Below are 17407 nucleotides of genomic sequence, written 5' to 3'. Positions count from 1 at the left end.
TATGCCATGAACGCTAGCCTCTGGGAAGCAAAAGAAATTTCCCTCTGTTACATTATCCTGTTTCATGAAGTTGTCGTCTTTTCCAGGGCTGGGGTCTCCAGCAGAGCACTTGGTGTTTGTTCAAGATGAAGCAGAAGACTCTGGGAATGACTTTCTTTCTCATGATAGCACAGACAGCAGTACCCCATGGTTCCTACGAGTGCAAGAATTGGCCCATGACAGTTTAATTGCTGCCACTCGGGCACAGCTCGCTAAGAATGCCAAAGCAAGCAATAATGGTAGGAAATTCCCTGATTGTGTCTCAAAAGCTGAATGTTCCACACAAGGCCCTAGTTTCAGCTTGTTTCTTCATCTATTTCACTCTCTCTAGCTTTTAATCTGTTCTGACATCTTCAGATCATCAGTGACAGAATTATACAGAACCATGTATTTTTTTCTGCAATATAAATAGGCTCCTCAGTTTTTCTCAGGGAATGAACTGTAGTGGAGCCAGCAATTCCATTGTAATCTGCCTATTCTCTGGTACATGTAAAGAGTATCTTCTTTCTGATTGCAGCTGCTTGTATTTCTACTTTCATTTTCACTTACAAGTGTATATTTTAATGCACACTGTAATTCATACTTTCTTCTTAGCTCCACTGGGTTTGGAGATCAGCTTTCTGGAGAATACATAATGGGATTTAGTCACATGCTTTGTGACTTAATTATTTTAATAAATAATTGCAAACAAATGCAAATTTTTTTTTTTTTTTTTGCTAAGGTGTTTTTAAACAGAGTTATCCTGGCTGATACTTAAAATTGGTTGGTTGATATTGAGACCTTTTTTTACAATTTTTGATGCATTGGCTTTCTATTCTTCTTGTGATAAGCCTCTGCTGGTAGCAACTGATCTGATACAGATAGCTTGTTGGGAAGAGTTTGTGGGCCTGGTAAGGTTTTCAAATCTGTGTCTGATCCCTGTTATGGGCTAGGCAGCTGCATCTAGGACATGGTAAACAGTTAGTAGCCAGACGCATACCTGTTTTACAGCCCTGTATCATATATGGTGCTGTTTTTATCTATTAAATTTGACACATAATAGTAATCTGTGCGTTTTTTAGATTTTGGTGGGCTTTTTCTTCCAGGTGAAAATGTTCATCTTTGCTCAGGAGATGGGCAGCCAAAAGACTCTAGCCCCATTCCTCATTTATCTCGCGTGGAAAGGAAGCTGAAATGCACAGTCGAGGGCTGTGATCGGACATTTGTGTGGCCAGCTCACTTCAAGTATCATCTGAAAACACACCGGTGAGCAGAATAAAGCTATATGTCCTGACTTTGAAAAACTGTGCTCTGTATTTGGGATAGCGTTCGTTTTTGACATTGACAAGCTGTGAAAACATCGTATTACTCTTAGAAATACTAGCCCTGTTTTATGCTTTGGGTCATTTATGTTGAAACACGTTGACCAGATATAGATTATTTTTGCAGGTCCTTGTTAGTGTTTGGTTTAGAATATTTGTATTTTAATAGGTGTTCAATATAGAGCATCACTATCACTTCTGTGGTATAGTGAGCATTAGAACTTGTAGGATGCTATCATATTTTTATATATCCTTGAACAAAGTTGATTGCTTTAACAAATGACCCTAATAATTTTTAGCTAAGAAATTGGCAGTCTCTAAGGTAAATTGTAGAGGAGATGCTTAAAAACTGGGAAGGACTCCAATAGACATGAGCCCATCGTCTTGCCCTGAGACAGGGACAGCAGTAACTGCATGTGTTATATGTACACATACAGTCATTTTTGATCCTCCAAGTGACTAAAGTTCCACAACATTGCTGTATAATCTGTTACACCACTTTACTAAATCATACTGGGTATGGAATAGGCAAGGTAATATGATGAAAAGATATTTCCTGAACAAATTCTTCCACTGGAGCACCCAGACTCTAGTTCTTTAGGCCTAATTTAGGTCACTCATTCCAGTTGAGTCTCTCCGTTTTCTGATGTAATCAATTTTGGTTTAAATGTTTCTCCTTTTTATTTAATCAAAAAAAGAAGTCAAGTGTTCATGGAAAATACATTGCAGTAGCTGGTAATGAAGCAGCTATTTTGTTGCTTTCCAGGAACGATCGCTCCTTCACCTGCCCAGCAGAAGGCTGTGGAAAAAGTTTCTACGTCTTGCAGAGGCTGAAGGTGCACATGAGAACTCACAATGGTGAAAAACCCTTTGTGTGCACAGAGCTGGGTTGTGGGAAACAGTTCACAACAGCTGGAAATCTGAAGAACCACCTACGAATTCACACTGGTGTGTTTTAGACCTCACCTGTTTGTGGTCTGCAGAGGTGGGGTCTTTACTGAGGAATAAACCACTTCCTCCTCCGTCCTCAAACTTTTGAGAATATTATGTTGTTTATCTCTGCCCTTCATTAATGTCCCTTTTCTGTCAATTCACATTGATCTATAGGGCAAATTAATCAACTGCTTACCCTCTTTACTATCCTGTATAATTTCATGCAGATTTCACCCTTCAAATACCGCATGACAGTGCTGTACTCTGCTCAGACACATGCTCTGAAGATTCCCTCCCCCCCTCAAGTTGTTTGATGGAGGAAGGGGTATGTGGTGTTTTAGGGAGATACTAGACTGTTGCCAAGGGAATAATTAGTGAACATGACTGCTGTAATTGTTTTTTATAAAGAAACTATTTTAAATTCCTGAAAGGCACGATAGCTTAGCTATATCTGCAGTGTGGAGTCCTGGTGGACACAGTTGTAGCTGTATTGATATCTGTCTGAATCTGACTAGCTTATGTTACCTGTGCTGCTTGTGGAATGACTACATTTGGGAAATTTAGGGAAATGAGGAATACAGAGAAATGAGTAGCAAAAATATAGTAGCAAAGTCTATTAGAAAAAGGCAATAATTAGAAGACAGTGTTTTGGCATGCAAACTGCTCTGTTTGTGCTAATGCTAATTTGGGATGTTACCAAATGCTGGAGCCTATGTACTCTTAACTCATGCTCAGCTTTTTATATCAAATAAAACAAGAACCTTTATTTCATAGTGCTGTATTTTATACACGGTTTGTTTATGCTGTCTCCTCTGGAGAATTTGATCCTGCCTTGTCAATATTTTTAGAAGTTGATGTACCAGCCAAAGTCTTGAAAACTACGTAAAGTGCCTTAGGTGTTTTTATCCTAGAAAGTTGTTTGAGAGAGCCACACAAGTTACTGATTAAATGATCGGCAATTTAATAGTTAGCAAAGTTCATAGTGAATATTCTGATGGTTTTGTTCATTTTTTTTTTTAAACGTCAGCGTTAGCACACCACTTAAACAAATGGCCCAGTTTAAGCCTCTCAGAATATTGTTAGAGATTCCCTGATGGCCTGGGAAGGTAGCATTGCATTACAGTTGGTTATCGTTTCAAAATAACGTTGACAACTGTGAGAGCACAAGGCCTTGCTAGTAAAACAAAATTGCAGATTATGTGGGCTGCCAGCAGCTGTTTATGCCTTCTGCCTTACTTAAACACTACCGTATGGTATGTAGTTTGTAGAATACACGTGGAAAAAGGTTGCTATTTTAAAGAATTTGCAGTCTAGCTAGAACACATGGTTTGGGGGCAGATGTTGGGATGTAGTTAAGAATTATATATACCAATAATAAAATTTTGAATGTGTAGTAACAGCAGCCATAGTTTTTGCAGTTTTCTTTTGCACTTAAAGTGCCCAGCCAAGGTGCAGATAAAGTTAGTAGGCCCAGCTCATATGTGCACAATCCTCCATGACAGAGTGAGTGTTCTGCAGCCAACAGAGTAGTAGCTTCTGGAGGATTAAATAATAACTTTCTTAACTGCAAATTGATAATGTGCAATTAAGAGTTTGTTCAGACCAAAGGTGTTATAAAACTGCAGGTATAAACAGATCTAGGGTTTCTTATAGATGGAACTGTGTGCTGGTATTTTTGTCAATGGTAGTTTTTCTTCCTTCTTTCCAAGTTTTAAATATTTATAATAAGCCAGATGGTACAATCGGTGTTTGAGAATCTGCTACATATTTCAGCTTTGTAATACCAATTGAAACGCACTGTGTTGATCCTTTTTGCTCAGATCTGCTGAATGCTATAGTAGATAAGAAGCTGAGAAATGAACTGTCAGGAGAGGACTTCTAAAGGCAAAATTGCAGTAGAAAAAACTTTAAAAACAAGTTTACTCTGAAAGAACTATGTATATATTAGACAATAAAATACCTAAAGTAGCTTGCTTAATCTCCTGTGGACTTGCTGTTACTCTGATACGGTAGTCTCGTTCAAGACTTGGAATCATAGTGTTAAACATGGTATGCTGAGTTCTTTAGTGGCATGTTTCAGGCAAAAGTTGCCTCTAGTTTTATTTAAGGCTTTATTAAGAGTGTGTTTAGAACAGATTAATTATATTGTATTGCACTAGTGTAGTCACCTCCCAATTTATCATCATTTAGACAAATACAAAAATAGCTGTGAAGATAGAAAAAAATTACAAATTTTAGCCTATGAGAACAAATTGTGCCTTGAGTTACTGTTCCTCCACACATACATGTGAATGACTGACATTCCTCTCACGGGACTTTGCCAAGTTCAGCCTGATCTGAAATAAAGTATAAAATCTGATATGAAGGGAAATAGAAGATATGTCATAGTCCAGGCACTTTAGTAGTACTCTTTTGGTGTTTATATACTTGGAAGATCTATTTAGAAACAGCAGACCCTTGCTTTGCTTTCAGTGAATGATGATCTATGAATATTTCAGAAAGAATGCCAGTGTTTCCTCCTGAAAGCTGAAGAAGAGAATGCTTTAAAAGCCTTAGGAAGCATATGTGTAATTTCTGTTGAACTTTGTAGTGTGTAAAGCGAAAAGGGAGAATGAGGTAGAGATCTCCATGCTGTTCTCGGGGACTTGGACAATCAGATCAAGTTGTGATCCCAAAATCTAAGAACTTACTTTTCCCTTGTAGGGGAAAAACCCTTTCTGTGTGAGGCACAAGGATGTGGTCGCTCCTTTGCCGAATACTCCAGCCTTCGGAAACATTTGGTTGTCCACTCAGGTAAGAGTCTTCATCTGACATTCTGAGAAAGGATCTTTATTGTAGGACTTTGATTTGATTTGATTTCCTTAAGAAAAATCCCCTGATTTCTACAGGACTTCTGGTCATGGTGTTTCATGATTTCCTTTGTGGTGCATGTAGCCTTTACACTTTAATATTTTCTGGTGTTTCTCTTTCTAAATTTTATGTTTCTAAATTCAAATTACATTTTTTTAAATGTATTTTTTAAATTATTTTTAAAATGCCATGAAGTTGGATATCTGCCTTTTGCTTATTTAAAAGAGAATCTAGCACCTCTGTATATTAACCAAATCCATTCAAATCTGAAATCTCATGAGTGGGTTTCTGCCATAGGTAGAATTTTCCTTTCTTTTTTAATACTACATACTTGTAATTGGACAGAGCACTAGATGGAAATGTATTTCACAAGTGTTTCAAAGCTTATGCCTTCTTTTATGATTGAACGATCTTAAATATCATCAGCATATGATGAATATGGCATGTTTGGGGAAGGGGAGATTTTATTGGGGTAGTAACTTTTGAGACTGCCTGAGTTCTCCATGCTTTTTCTTTCCTGTCTCCTTGGCTTCCATGCTATTGAGCTGACATGTATGGACATCATACTTATATTGTGAAAATGATAGACTGCTCTGTAAAATGGAAATCCTTTCACAGTGACAAGTCATCATCTGGTCTCTGCTCAGTAATGTAAACCTGATGCTGCAATTTGTTGCGTGATGGCAGCTTCTTTGTCTCTGCTTCCTTGCTTTTTGTCATTTTATTCTAGGTATGGGACATCAAATATTTCCACGTCACTGAGTAAGAGACTCCAAATAACTTGTTCCTTCTCATAAATCAGACTTGAAAACTTTATGTTACTTTTCAGACTTGAGTTTTCCAACAGCTGGCAATACTGCTTTCTAAAACTCTTCTGTTCTAGAAGCTTATTGCTCTCTAGGAAACAGTAATATTTCTCATTTGTTTTTTCACTGATAATTAGCACCAGTGGTGTCAACAGCCATTTCAAAACAATATTATTGGCTTCTTGGTTGATGAGGTCTTTACTCCCAATTTGGTAATTCTTGGGATATTCTTCCCCCTTCTGCTCCAAGGAGTGAAGCCCCATCAGTGCCAAATTTGTGGGAAGACGTTTTCCCAGAGTGGTAGCAGAAATGTGCATATGAGGAAACACCACTCCCGAATTGGAACAGCTGGCAGCAGAGAGCGAGAACAGCCAGGTAAGGAAGGGGGGGCTTCTCTGGGAGAGGGAGAAGTGCAGGAAAGAATTAGTGGCTGGTCAAAGAGAAGGGAAGATGTTTGTCCTGAAAATATGAGACCACAAGCCAGTGAGGAATAAAAGAGTGTTCGTCTTGGACATGAGGATGGATTGTTCACTCTCTCCTTTTCTAGGATAGAAGGCAAAGGTGTATTTCTGTATTGTGGTCAAGGGGCAGATAGGTTTATTGTTTTCAAAATTAACATGAATCTAGTATCTTCTTTTTACATGGAATTTGTGTCCTTTGTTATGTATTCTTGTTGTCAGCAGCCTGTTTTTTTTATGCAATGTGAATTATTTAAAGAGAAAGCCAAGCCTGCATGAGATCCCGCCATACTAAGGCTCAAAACAATAAGTATAGGAGTTACCATCCATTGGAACACTGGATGCCCAAAGAGTAGGAACAGATAAAGTAGGTGTCTAGGGAAGAAGTGTATGTGACTTGAAGAGGAGCAGGGATTGTATCTTATATTACAGTCATTACATCATGAGAATTTTGTTTTACCCCCTTTTTCACAATAGAGTCACTGATGGGCAGCAGTTTGCTGGAAGAATCTACAGTGCATAGTAAGAATCTCATCTCCATGAACTCTCAGCCCAGCCTTGGTGTCGAGTCTCTGCACCTGCCAGACACTGAGTCTATTATTGGAGTAGAGGAGGGTGAGACCAGCTGCTCTTTTTTCCGCCCTCTTATATGTGGTGACTGAAGTGGGATCGATCATTCCTCCTAGAGGCTCTCCATGTTGCAGTGGGATGAGTGAACATTGCTTTAACTGTGCACAGAGCAGGTGGGTAGATGGAGAATGAATCATAGAACTGGAGTTGAAGATGACCTACCAGACCAAGTTTCTATCTTGCAGACCTTAAAAGGTGAAGTCTGCTGCTTAGGTGTCATTTAGCCCATGTCATGGAACGCCATTTCAAAACTGTTTATGCAGTCCATTCTCCTAAAGCCTGAAATGTTTGTTTTGCTGGAGCACTTAGGAGCCCCAGTTAAGGACCAGGACCTCATTGTGCTAGGCACTGTACAAACGTTCGGTATCTTGAGCAACAGGCCTTCCTTCCATCCTTCAGAGACTATATTCTAATACATCTCACTGTCAGAACCTGACTTACTATCTGAAATAAATGTACTACTTGATATCATTTAGTTACATTTGCTGTGTTCTTTTCCTGCTTTCCCCAGTCACTTTTTCCTCCAATATTTGTTTGGTGTATTAAGCCCCTTAAACAAGGCTACCATGTAGATGTTTTGATACTTTGTTAAAGACTTTCTTCAGAATTGGCATTGTTAAGAATGCAGAGTTTTGCCAAGATACTATGTGTCTGTAATAGTTCCTATGCAAAGAGAACGCTTTGAGTTTATATTGCTCCCTAGTTGAATGTAAAGGTAGTGCTGCAGTCTGTAAAGGCATTGTCATTTGGACATTCTTGCAGAAGCTCCACCAGGTACCTGGGAATCAGGGTCTGATGTGGTTTGGCTACCATCTCATCAGTTGATAGGATATCCTCCAGTGAAATGTCTTCTTTACTGCAGCATTTTTATAGGTTAGCTGAACAGGCTGTAATTCTTTTAACTAAAAACAACAAAATATTTTCATAAAATGCAAAAATTCAGAGCAAAAGTTGAATCTATTTCCATACCATTTTTGAGATATGAGATTACAAATCTCTTTTAGGATTACAGAAATGTAATCCTACTTTCAGAACAACACTTTGTTTAGCAAGAAAGATGCTAGTGAGTTTCAGTTACTTTGATGCTTTTACTGTCATCACCATTTCAGCAATTTTTGTTTAGGATCAATATTAAGACTTGGATTTATCTGTTACTGTGTTCATGCATGTCACCTGAATATTTGTTAAAGCAATATGGCATAATATCATATATTAATTTAAAGTGAAGCCTTTGTTCCTCCTTTCTTGAGGTTTCCTTTACACTTCACATACTTGGAAATTTATCTTTCCAGCATCATCAAGCATTGTTATGGAAATTAGCAACCAATTGTAGTAAATACCCCTTAAAACATATGTATTAAAATTTCACTCCCACTGCTCCAGATAGATCCATAGAAGCCCAATGGGCTTTAGACCACAGACTTTGGAGCATGAAAGAAATCTTCTTTCCTTCCCCTTTCAGTGTGACAAAGGCCTGGTGACAATGTGACTACATCACTGCTCTTTTCCAGGGGATACAGGAAAAAGAACAGCCTTTGTCTTGTCTTACACAATTAAACTTGTGTAGGCACTGGTATGTAGATCACAGCCTTCCTTGATAACCTCCCAGGTGCTTAAGCCTCTTCTCAGTGTGGACATTGTTTGAGTCGGTAAGGAGAACTGCTGCTGCAACCCAATGCTGTCAGCTATGTATTGATCTCTGTGGCAGTGTAACATAGCAGCCTGAAACCCCAGGGACGTAAATTCTTGGATCTCATACTTCATTATGGTTAAAAATGTTATTATCTCAGTTTTGTATCTTTTATCTAATGTGGTAGTTCTAACAGGTACTGTATTTCTGATGTGATGATGAGGTTTTGTTGTTACAGTGTAAGGAGAAATGGATTGAGGTGACGAAGACAAAGAGAGACACAGCTTCTATTTAAAAAGTGAAGAAAAGATGATTGATGAAGAAATTGGACAATGCAGAAACATGATAGCAATTTAAAAATCTTTTAATCTCAAAGTGCTTTGATATTCATAATTCTTAAGAAACATTCCAGGTGGTAAGGGGTTGTTTTTTTGGCGATCATTATTACTGTCAGGTAAAGGAAGACCACTAATGTGTGAACTAAACCATTCAAGATGTGCCAGGCATTTGAGTGCAACATGCTGACAGGTAATACCTAAGTTTTCTTCCACCAAAGTTCGTCTTTTATATCACAGGAATAGTAGAATTAGGACAACAGCAATCCAAAGTGATGCATTGTTTAATTACAACCTTCTTCATAATTTTGGTTGTTTTTCAGGCCAAATTAATGACCTGAATTAGTAAGATGTTAAACCAGTTTCAAATAATGAAACATGGGAGATTTTTTAATATAGAAAGACTATTTCTTCTTCCTAATGGGAGGAAGGAGCAGAGCTTATAACGAGTGAATAATGAATTAACGCCTGAGAAGGACTTCCCTCTAAGTCTTCTCCCAAGGTAGGTCAAATTGTGCTGTTTGTTTTCTTAGAAATAAAGCATTTGTTAAAAAGCATTCTATCACATACGTGTGTAATCCAAGGTTAGCACACTGAAAGGTATTTTCCCCTCCCTGTGTGCTTCTGTGGCACAAACACAAGGAGCTGATGCTAGAGGATGCACCTCTTCAATCTTTCATATCTACTTTTATCCAAATATAGTGCTTCAACATTTTTAACTTTTGTTGCCCATTAAAGAAAGGCAAATGGATCACATGAGGAACACCTGCAAAGACTAAGGGAGGCTGCAGGGTTTGGGTTGGACAAGACATGCTCTAAACAACAGTTGGTTTTTTTTTTGCTTTATTAAGTTCTCGCATCTCACCCCAGAGCAATTCTTAACATGTCAGCCTAAAACATAAAGTTCCTGAGGCTTAACCTGGAGAATCTTGAGTTAAAAAAATCAAGAGATGATTGATGGATTCTTCTGCTAGATCTTATGTTGCCATTTCCTTTTCGCTCTGTTCCTTTTGAGGTTCGCCTTCCTGTAGAGTACAGTTGTCCTTTTCACCCCCAGGCTTGGGCGCTCTGCAGAAATAGTGATTGTCTAATACCAGAAATGGTTTGCAGTGCTTACTTGCTGCTTTGCCCCATGCATAAGAAATAGAGTGCAGTCATAGGAGTTAAGATAGAGAAGCTGTAATGCTTAATAAGAGGAGGGAAGTTGATTTAATTTTGCCTACACTACATGATACAAACTGGAATGCTTTCATGAACAAAGAAAATATTTTTAGTCAAAAGCAGAAGAGCTGTATTGCATTGTTTTTATTACCTGTGAACGTCAGATTCTTCTTCCAGCAAGTCAGTGGCATCTTTCCCTTTTTTCCTTACAAATTCTTCGCTTAGCCCAACTTGCTGGAGGGTGTGTCTGTAGCGACGCTCTGCTCCTTGATGAGCATCACGCTATGAAATCGAAACTTAAACAGTAAGCATGTAGAACTGGGGCTTCCCTATTCACGTTGTCTTAAAGTTCATGGCTGACACTCCTAATGAGAACAAGAATACGGACAAGCCCCCATCCAACAATTTTGTCATACATACAGTACAGTACCAAAACTGAATACTAGGACAATGTCTCACATCTCTCAAAGCCAGAGCTTACCTTTTCCTGCTTCTGGTTTTTTTTTCCTTCCTTTTTCTCCTGCTTCTACAGTATTCCAGTCTTACCAGATTAGCATACATGGTTCTGAGTCCTAACTCTGACACTCGAGTATATGTGCAAAAAAAGGGTTGTGAGAAATTCTGGAAGCATGTTTGCTTGTAATTTGTAAGCACTAATGACAGTGGAGTTCAATAAATGGAGAGCACCTGTGAAATAGCTTCATATCAGCTTATCTTCATGAAACTGAAAACCAAGCATCTTGGATCCTATATCCTCACTGCCTCCAAATAAACCTTGCAAATTAATGTAGTCCTCTCTGAAGAGGGACTGGACAGTTCCTAAAGATTAAGGTGTTTTATATGGAAGGATAGAAATCTTGTCTCAACATGAGTGAATGCTGTTGATATTGGTGAATTCTTACCAACTTGGCAAACAGAAATGTTACCAATATTTATCATACAAATGTGTTCTCTGCCTCCATTAACCACTCATCTGAACAGAAAGTCTGACCCAGGAGGGTACTTTATATTGAGAAATCTTAAATCAGCGTATTATCACTATGTCTCTAACCAGCTATCATCCCTGCAAGGAGACAGAACTGATGGAGAAAACCCAGGGAGAAAGATACTATAAAGAGTGAAGATTGTATCTGCATCTCAAGTGCAATACAGATTTGCAGCTGGTACTGTGTGATGAATGAGTTGTGCTGAATGCAACCCCAGATAGCAGAGCTTGCAGGTAATATTAGTGGCATAGCTGTCACTAATGTTTTTCCAGTAGCACTAGAGGTACAAAGAAAAAGTACTCAACTGGAGAGGGTTTTGAGACAAAAAGTTTAAAAAATTTCTAGACTGTAGGCTGTGGTATTCAGGTGCTGAATAGGTATTCATATAATTTCTGATGTGATAAGGCCTTGATTTTGATCAGACCATATACATTGATTGCAATATATACTAGGGACTGGAAAGCTCTACAACCAAGAAATAAGTCTGAGAGTTTATCCAAGTGGTGGGAAGGAATTTAAATTATACTTGGGTGGCCCTTCCATTCTGAGTATTAGTCAAGAGACTATGCAACCATTTGTACCTTCTTATCCATGAATTAACTTGCGACTAGATTTCTTAATGCCCGTCTTAAATGAAAGACAATGTATCCTGTTGCCCAGAAACATCCGGGAGCTTTGACCAGTTACCTTGGTGACCTGTTCAAAGAGGTATGGTCTATTCTTGACTCGCAGATGCATTTCTTCCAGTTCCTTTCTGTATTCCTTTGTTCTCTCTCTCATACTTTGCCTGAAATGGAAAAGTTGCCTGTCTAATACGGGTTCCCTCTGACTGTAGCTGATCAGGAACAAGGAATTCTCAGTAACTATTTCATCCTTCAAATAGCTCTGGTAATTCTCTTGATTCTGAATGACGGGAAAAAAAGGCCTGTTGCTGAGAAGTTACGGACCCATTAGCAAAGCCTGACTACTAGGCTGTAAGCAGAGAACCACTGTTCACATTTTTAGAAAACTTTGTCTTATGTGTGCTTTACCAAATTCTACATTTCAGCTGGCTTGTTTGTACAAATTAGTTTCTACAAATGTTAATCTAAAAGAAACTTTCTGTATGGAAGGAGTAGTGTGGAACTGTCAGGAAATCCAAATGAATGTCAAATGGGTACAACAGCCAAAAATGTTACGCTACAAATGTTCTTAGACCCAATTCCTCCCAAATAATTGTCTGATTATCCCCAGTTAGTACAGCAAATGGTTATTTCTGTGCAGAATAGGGTACTGACCGGTTCTGTTTCAGCTTCTCCTTGTGTGTTTCCTCCAGGCTTTTATGCAGATCCAGGGCTTTTGCTCGGCTGTTCACTGACTTTCGGATAGCTTGACATTTCTTTTTCTGTTTCTCCAGGCAATAAAATCCTTCTTTGTCCCCTTCCTTTTTGTTATCTTGGGAGTGTCTATATAGAAGAACATTACTAATGAGCTCACTTAAGACCACCAGACTACATGCTAGCAGGGAAGTTCACTTTTGGTTTTCTCCTTAAAGGACTACAAAATTTCAGATATACATGTGTGCAGCTCCTAAATCAACTGGGAGGCAGGGCAAGAATTAGCAAAGAAAAAAGGCAGAGAAACATTTAGGAAAAGTATTGCCAACGTAGTTGATGTGATGAGAGAAAACACTGACTTCTTTTCCTCTGTTTTGGTCATTAGTTGGTGTATGGTCTTGTGGACAAACTTTTCGACTTACCTAATAGCAGATTCCCTTTTTCTAGTTGCATCTGTAATATGCACTGGAAGGGTGTTGGAAGAAAGAGAGGAAAGTCCACTCAGAGAATGACTTTTCTGCACCGAAACCTTGAAAAGTTGCTGAGAATCCTGAAAAAAATGGAACTTCATTCAGTGTATTTGTTCACAATACAGAATCTCCTCTGCTTTTTGTCTACCAAAGAGAACAGTTGGGGTATGTGGGCAATGCAGTCAATCTTCTCTTTTCCATCAGTAGGGATTTACATGGGTAGGGGCTGAGGGATGAGGTGAAGGAGACATGATTAGGAGTACGGAAGGGTGGCTGAGCCTTAGCTGTCATAGCTCATCTCTTTGTGTAGATTTTTGTTCTCTGATTTGTCCCAGAATTCTGCAGTACTCCCAAGACAAGGGCAGAGGTTACAGGACATTAACCACCCATAAATAAATGCTATAAAGTTAAGAAGTTGCTATCTTGATCAGAGAAAGCAGTACCACAGAAATATCCATTTATCTCACCTTTGTCTTTTCGTTAGCCTGCCTTTGCCTGCCACGGAGATTGGAGGTTCTTAGCTTGAATGGCTTATTAGGAGTTGCCTCTTTGATTTCTTGTCTCCTTACTGCTTCCCTCTGAAATGCCCAGTAAAGTCCTTCAAAATCCGGTATTGTTGGATTAATGCTTGGCTTGAAACTGAAACTTTTGTCCTGCAAGAAGCCAAGTCTTTCCTGCTTAGTTTTAGTGGCAGTTCGGGACTGAGGCTCCCTCCGACAGTTGCTAATATCTATAGGAGCGACAGAGCTCTCAAGCAAATCCTTCGCTCTCATTTGAATGCGAATTTCTCTGTAGAGTTCAGCTTCTAATGAATCAAAAGCAAAGCAATGAAAAAAATGTGAATGACATAAAAGGCTGTGAAATTGCCACTGTGCAACATTAAACTTTTCTTTATGATGGTGGCTACACGTATAGCCAGACATCCTGTGTTTTCTTTCCCCACATTCCAGCCTCTCTCTCCTCTGCCTCCCAGGAAAAAAAAAAAATTCAAAGGTACCAGAAAAAACATGATAGAGTCTCCTTCTTAGGCATTAATCTCTAGATATGTCTTTCTACTTTCACAGAGTAAGTTACTGAACAGGCCTTCTCCTCCTGTTCCTACTCTTAGGGGTACTAGATAACTTGTGCCCTTTGTCTTGCAGAAGTGATGTGTTAGTCAAGGTTCTACTTTTCATATGGGACTTTATGTTGACTGTGTGATCTAAATGGGCTGTTCAAATACACTTGTAACAGATGATTGCTTTTCTGTGTAATATCCAGAAGTCTTTGTCTATATTGGAAAAGATTTTAAGTAAGAAGCATTTGGTAGATGGATCATGTCTTGTGACTTCTGTGACAAACTTTCCATAGAAACAATGTGTTTCAGGGTATAGCATCAGAATCCGTGCCTGTGCAGCACTAAGTATTTGTGAAAATGGAGACAAACAGTTGGCTGTGGGTTGTTTTTTTCCTTTTAGGGGAAAAAAAAAAAAATCAATACTGCTGTTTGCAAAATAAGACTTTTTGTGAGTCTGTTTATAAGTTTGCACTGACTGAGGTATGACACGTTCATTCCTCCTCCCTTACTCATGTACCAGACAGAAACAGAACAATAGTTTATCCTTTGCTTTCTGTTACCTTTCTAATCTATTTAGTTTAGTACATTACAACAGAATATTTCTGGTGAAAACTGAACTGGTGTATACTCAAGAAGAAATCAGTGGGAAACAGTAAAAAAAAGAAAAGTGTGAGAAAAGCAATGAGAATTATCAAAGACTGGTTTAGTTCCTATATTCAATCATGAAATCTGTATTGCTTACTTCAAACTTAGAACTGGGGGGGCTTGAGCCATCTGAAAGAAAGTGAGCATCGGGAAAATTTCCTTGGCTGTCCCTCTGACTAGAATGGTCCTGGCACCTACCTCCCCTGTTTTAGCACTTAAGAAGGTGGAGAGCAAGTGGGAAGGTAACTGAAAACATCCGAGAATGGCAGGAGAGACTGGACTACTGCACTATCACTTAGAACCAAACTAATTGCCTGATTTGGGCTTAGGAAGTATTTTTCTCCTAGGGGTTCTGTGCAGCACAGATCACCTGGGTGGGTGTAAAATTGTCAGTTCTAAGATACTGCACAGACCTTCGACACTTCTGCCACTACATCTGTCTTCACATTTGTGCCACAAATCATCTAAGTACCTTTAGCGTAACCAAGGGTATGGAATCTGGTGCGGGGAAGGATTCCCAAACTGTCATGATTTGCCGCAAAAGGGGTATGGAAATCTGAAGAGCTCAATGTACCCATGTGTGCTGGGGAGTGGTACAGAACTGCTGCTGCTGACACTGATACCAGACTACTTAATTTAGGACACTGTACTGTAAGGATATCTAGATGAAATGTAATGACCAGAGATACACAGGAGAATAGACAACACCAGAGGACGTAATGATATTTGGCTTTATACTCCAAGTAGTGCCCTATGGGCCATGATCCTACCTCCCAGCGTGGAGACAGTGAGGGACAGGCAGAGAGTTGTTACGGGAAGAGCCCTGGCACTTTACCTTTGACTTTATCTCCAAGAAGTGGCTCATAAGTAGATTTAGGCACTTTTTTACTGGCTTGCTTCTCTTTGGAACTCTCTTTTGGGGTTGCTGCTGTCAGGAACTTCTGTCTGATAGCTTCTTTTTTTTTTTCCTCCTTCTCCAGGAAACTGAAGGGCCGCTGGGTTGAAAGTAGCAGCTCCTTTCTTTTCTGTGTTGCTATTTGCCTGCGAATCTCATTCTGCTCCATTATTTCCTGATAAAGGGGCAGAAACACATGGGCAGGTACAGGCTGTGCCCGGAATTGTTTCTGACATTCAGCTTCATCCTGGCTTTGCTTTTTGTTTCTCTGTTTGTCTAGTTCAAGAAACATGTATGACTTCATCAGCTGGGACTTTTTGCGAGCTTCCCGCAGTGTCATTTCGAAAGGCTGAGGGATGGTGATGGAAGGAATCCAGGGAGATGAAGCACTTTTTGGCCTCAAGCGGGATTTAGGAAATAAGTGAGGCTTTTGTTGATCCCAGGTACTGTCCGAGGTGAGGTCGATCAAAGAACTGGACTGCCTTTTGTTACCAGATGTATGACTAAGACAAAGACATTATGAAGGGGAAATAAGTGAAGTCATTAAAAAATAGAGTTAAAAGAAGGGGGATACGGTTGGTTAAGAGGAGGACACTGTAGGCTGAGCTGGTCATTAAAAGACAGGCCTAGGGCTTATCATTCTCAGGCTCTATATTTTGCTTTGCTACCAAAGTTTGTGAGCTTTTTTTCCATGTATAAAATGGTGCTTTGTAAGGCAATTTGCTATGCTGCTAGTACTTTCTTGCCAAAAAGGCCACTAACCAGAAAGTTCCAACTTTAGGGATATCTGGCTGATAGCTACTCAATGTAAAAGACAAACTCAGGAGGGGCAATAAATTAGACACACAGATGCACAAATCCTAACAAATAGTACCAAACACCAGCATTCCTAAGACACTGATGGAAGGGCCATTGCAAGGAACTGCTTTAGTGCAACTCTTAAGAGGTTCAGCTGGAAGCTTTGTAGCTGATAAGGAGACCATATAATTGATAATAAGAAAAAAAACGAGACTACCATGGGTCTCATTGAAGTAGCAAACTTCTCAGGATGTTTGAGGGCGATTGTGAAACTGAGTAAAACTTAAGATATTTAGGGAAGGAATAAATGCAGGTAAAAGGAAGGATCAAGGTAGAGAAGGGTGGATCAAGAACAGGAAAATGGGAAAAAGGGGGCAAACAGAAGGTGCCGATCATGTGTAAACAGGCTTCTGGTCAATACACTTGCTGGTGATTGCTTAATATTAGTGATTGCTGCAGTCTGTTCTGCTCCATAAACTATTTCCTTTGTAAGAGTGTGTGTGTGATCTGCTAGTGAACTTCAAGCTGGACTAACCACAGAGAAAGACAAGAGGTCTGAAAGCTAGGTGTTGAAAAGACCACAGCTCTGAAGACTGGGCGCTGGATAGAAATGTATGTGATCTGCTAGCAAATTTTAAGCGTGATTAGCTGATGAGAAGAAATGGGATTTGTGCTGTTCATGTTTTATGTAAACGCATGGGCACCCATTGGCCCCATCCTCCCATCTGGGAATGCGTTTGTGGCCAGTGATTTGGTATTATACACATGCGTCTTGGGACTCATGCTCTGCCTTGTCACTGGTCAGAAGCAGGAGGAATCCCGCATGCCATTCTGCCATCCCTACCAGGTACCATCCTACCTGAGAGCCTCCCACAGCTTGTCACGCAGGACTGCAGCCTCCCGCCTGAAACCCTCGAGCTCCTCGTCTTCTACGGAATGCCCGAGGTCACCCCTTAACTTTGCTTCGTACAATAAGCCCGGTTCTAACGGAGACTTCCCGAAAAAGCCGCTCTCAGCTCCTTGCCCGGTGGCGGGAGACACGGGAGCTGGTCCGTTATGGCCTGAGGGAATGCCGTATCACCTGGAAGAAAAAAAAA

At 39.7% G+C, this 17407-nt stretch overlaps 2 protein-coding genes across 2 annotated transcripts in view; one reads left to right on the top strand and one right to left on the bottom strand.

Annotated features, from left to right (window-relative positions):
* Nucleotides 1-7498, top strand: part of ZNF410 (zinc finger protein 410) — a 16214-nt gene extending 8716 nt beyond the window's left edge. Inside the window, exons 4-9 of the mRNA XM_010288479.1 lie at nt 87-278; nt 1125-1284; nt 2107-2288; nt 4977-5066; nt 6179-6304; nt 6865-7498. Of these exons, the coding sequence (XP_010286781.1) occupies nt 87-278; nt 1125-1284; nt 2107-2288; nt 4977-5066; nt 6179-6304; nt 6865-7049 (935 nt within the window). The 3' untranslated portion in view covers nt 7050-7498. The remainder of the gene's footprint in view (nt 1-86; nt 279-1124; nt 1285-2106; nt 2289-4976; nt 5067-6178; nt 6305-6864) is intronic.
* A 2461-nt stretch (nt 7499-9959) lies between these two features.
* FAM161B (family with sequence similarity 161, member B) lies at nt 9960-17356 on the bottom strand (the record flags this gene model as incomplete). Its single annotated transcript, XM_010288480.1, has 8 exons — nt 9960-10050; nt 10295-10425; nt 11817-11916; nt 12407-12574; nt 12868-12995; nt 13383-13720; nt 15453-16015; nt 17170-17356. Coding segments are annotated over 8 exons (1706 nt in total), but the record flags the coding sequence as incomplete, so codon positions are not given.
* Nucleotides 17357-17407: the final 51 nt, after the last annotated feature.

The sequence above is a fragment of the Phaethon lepturus genome, unplaced genomic scaffold, assembly GCF_000687285.1.
Source record: "Phaethon lepturus isolate BGI_N335 unplaced genomic scaffold, ASM68728v1 scaffold3666, whole genome shotgun sequence".
NCBI lineage: Eukaryota > Metazoa > Chordata > Aves > Phaethontiformes > Phaethontidae > Phaethon > Phaethon lepturus.
The sequence above is the reverse complement of the archived record's forward strand: the minus strand, read 5'-3'. Positions and strand labels throughout refer to the sequence as shown.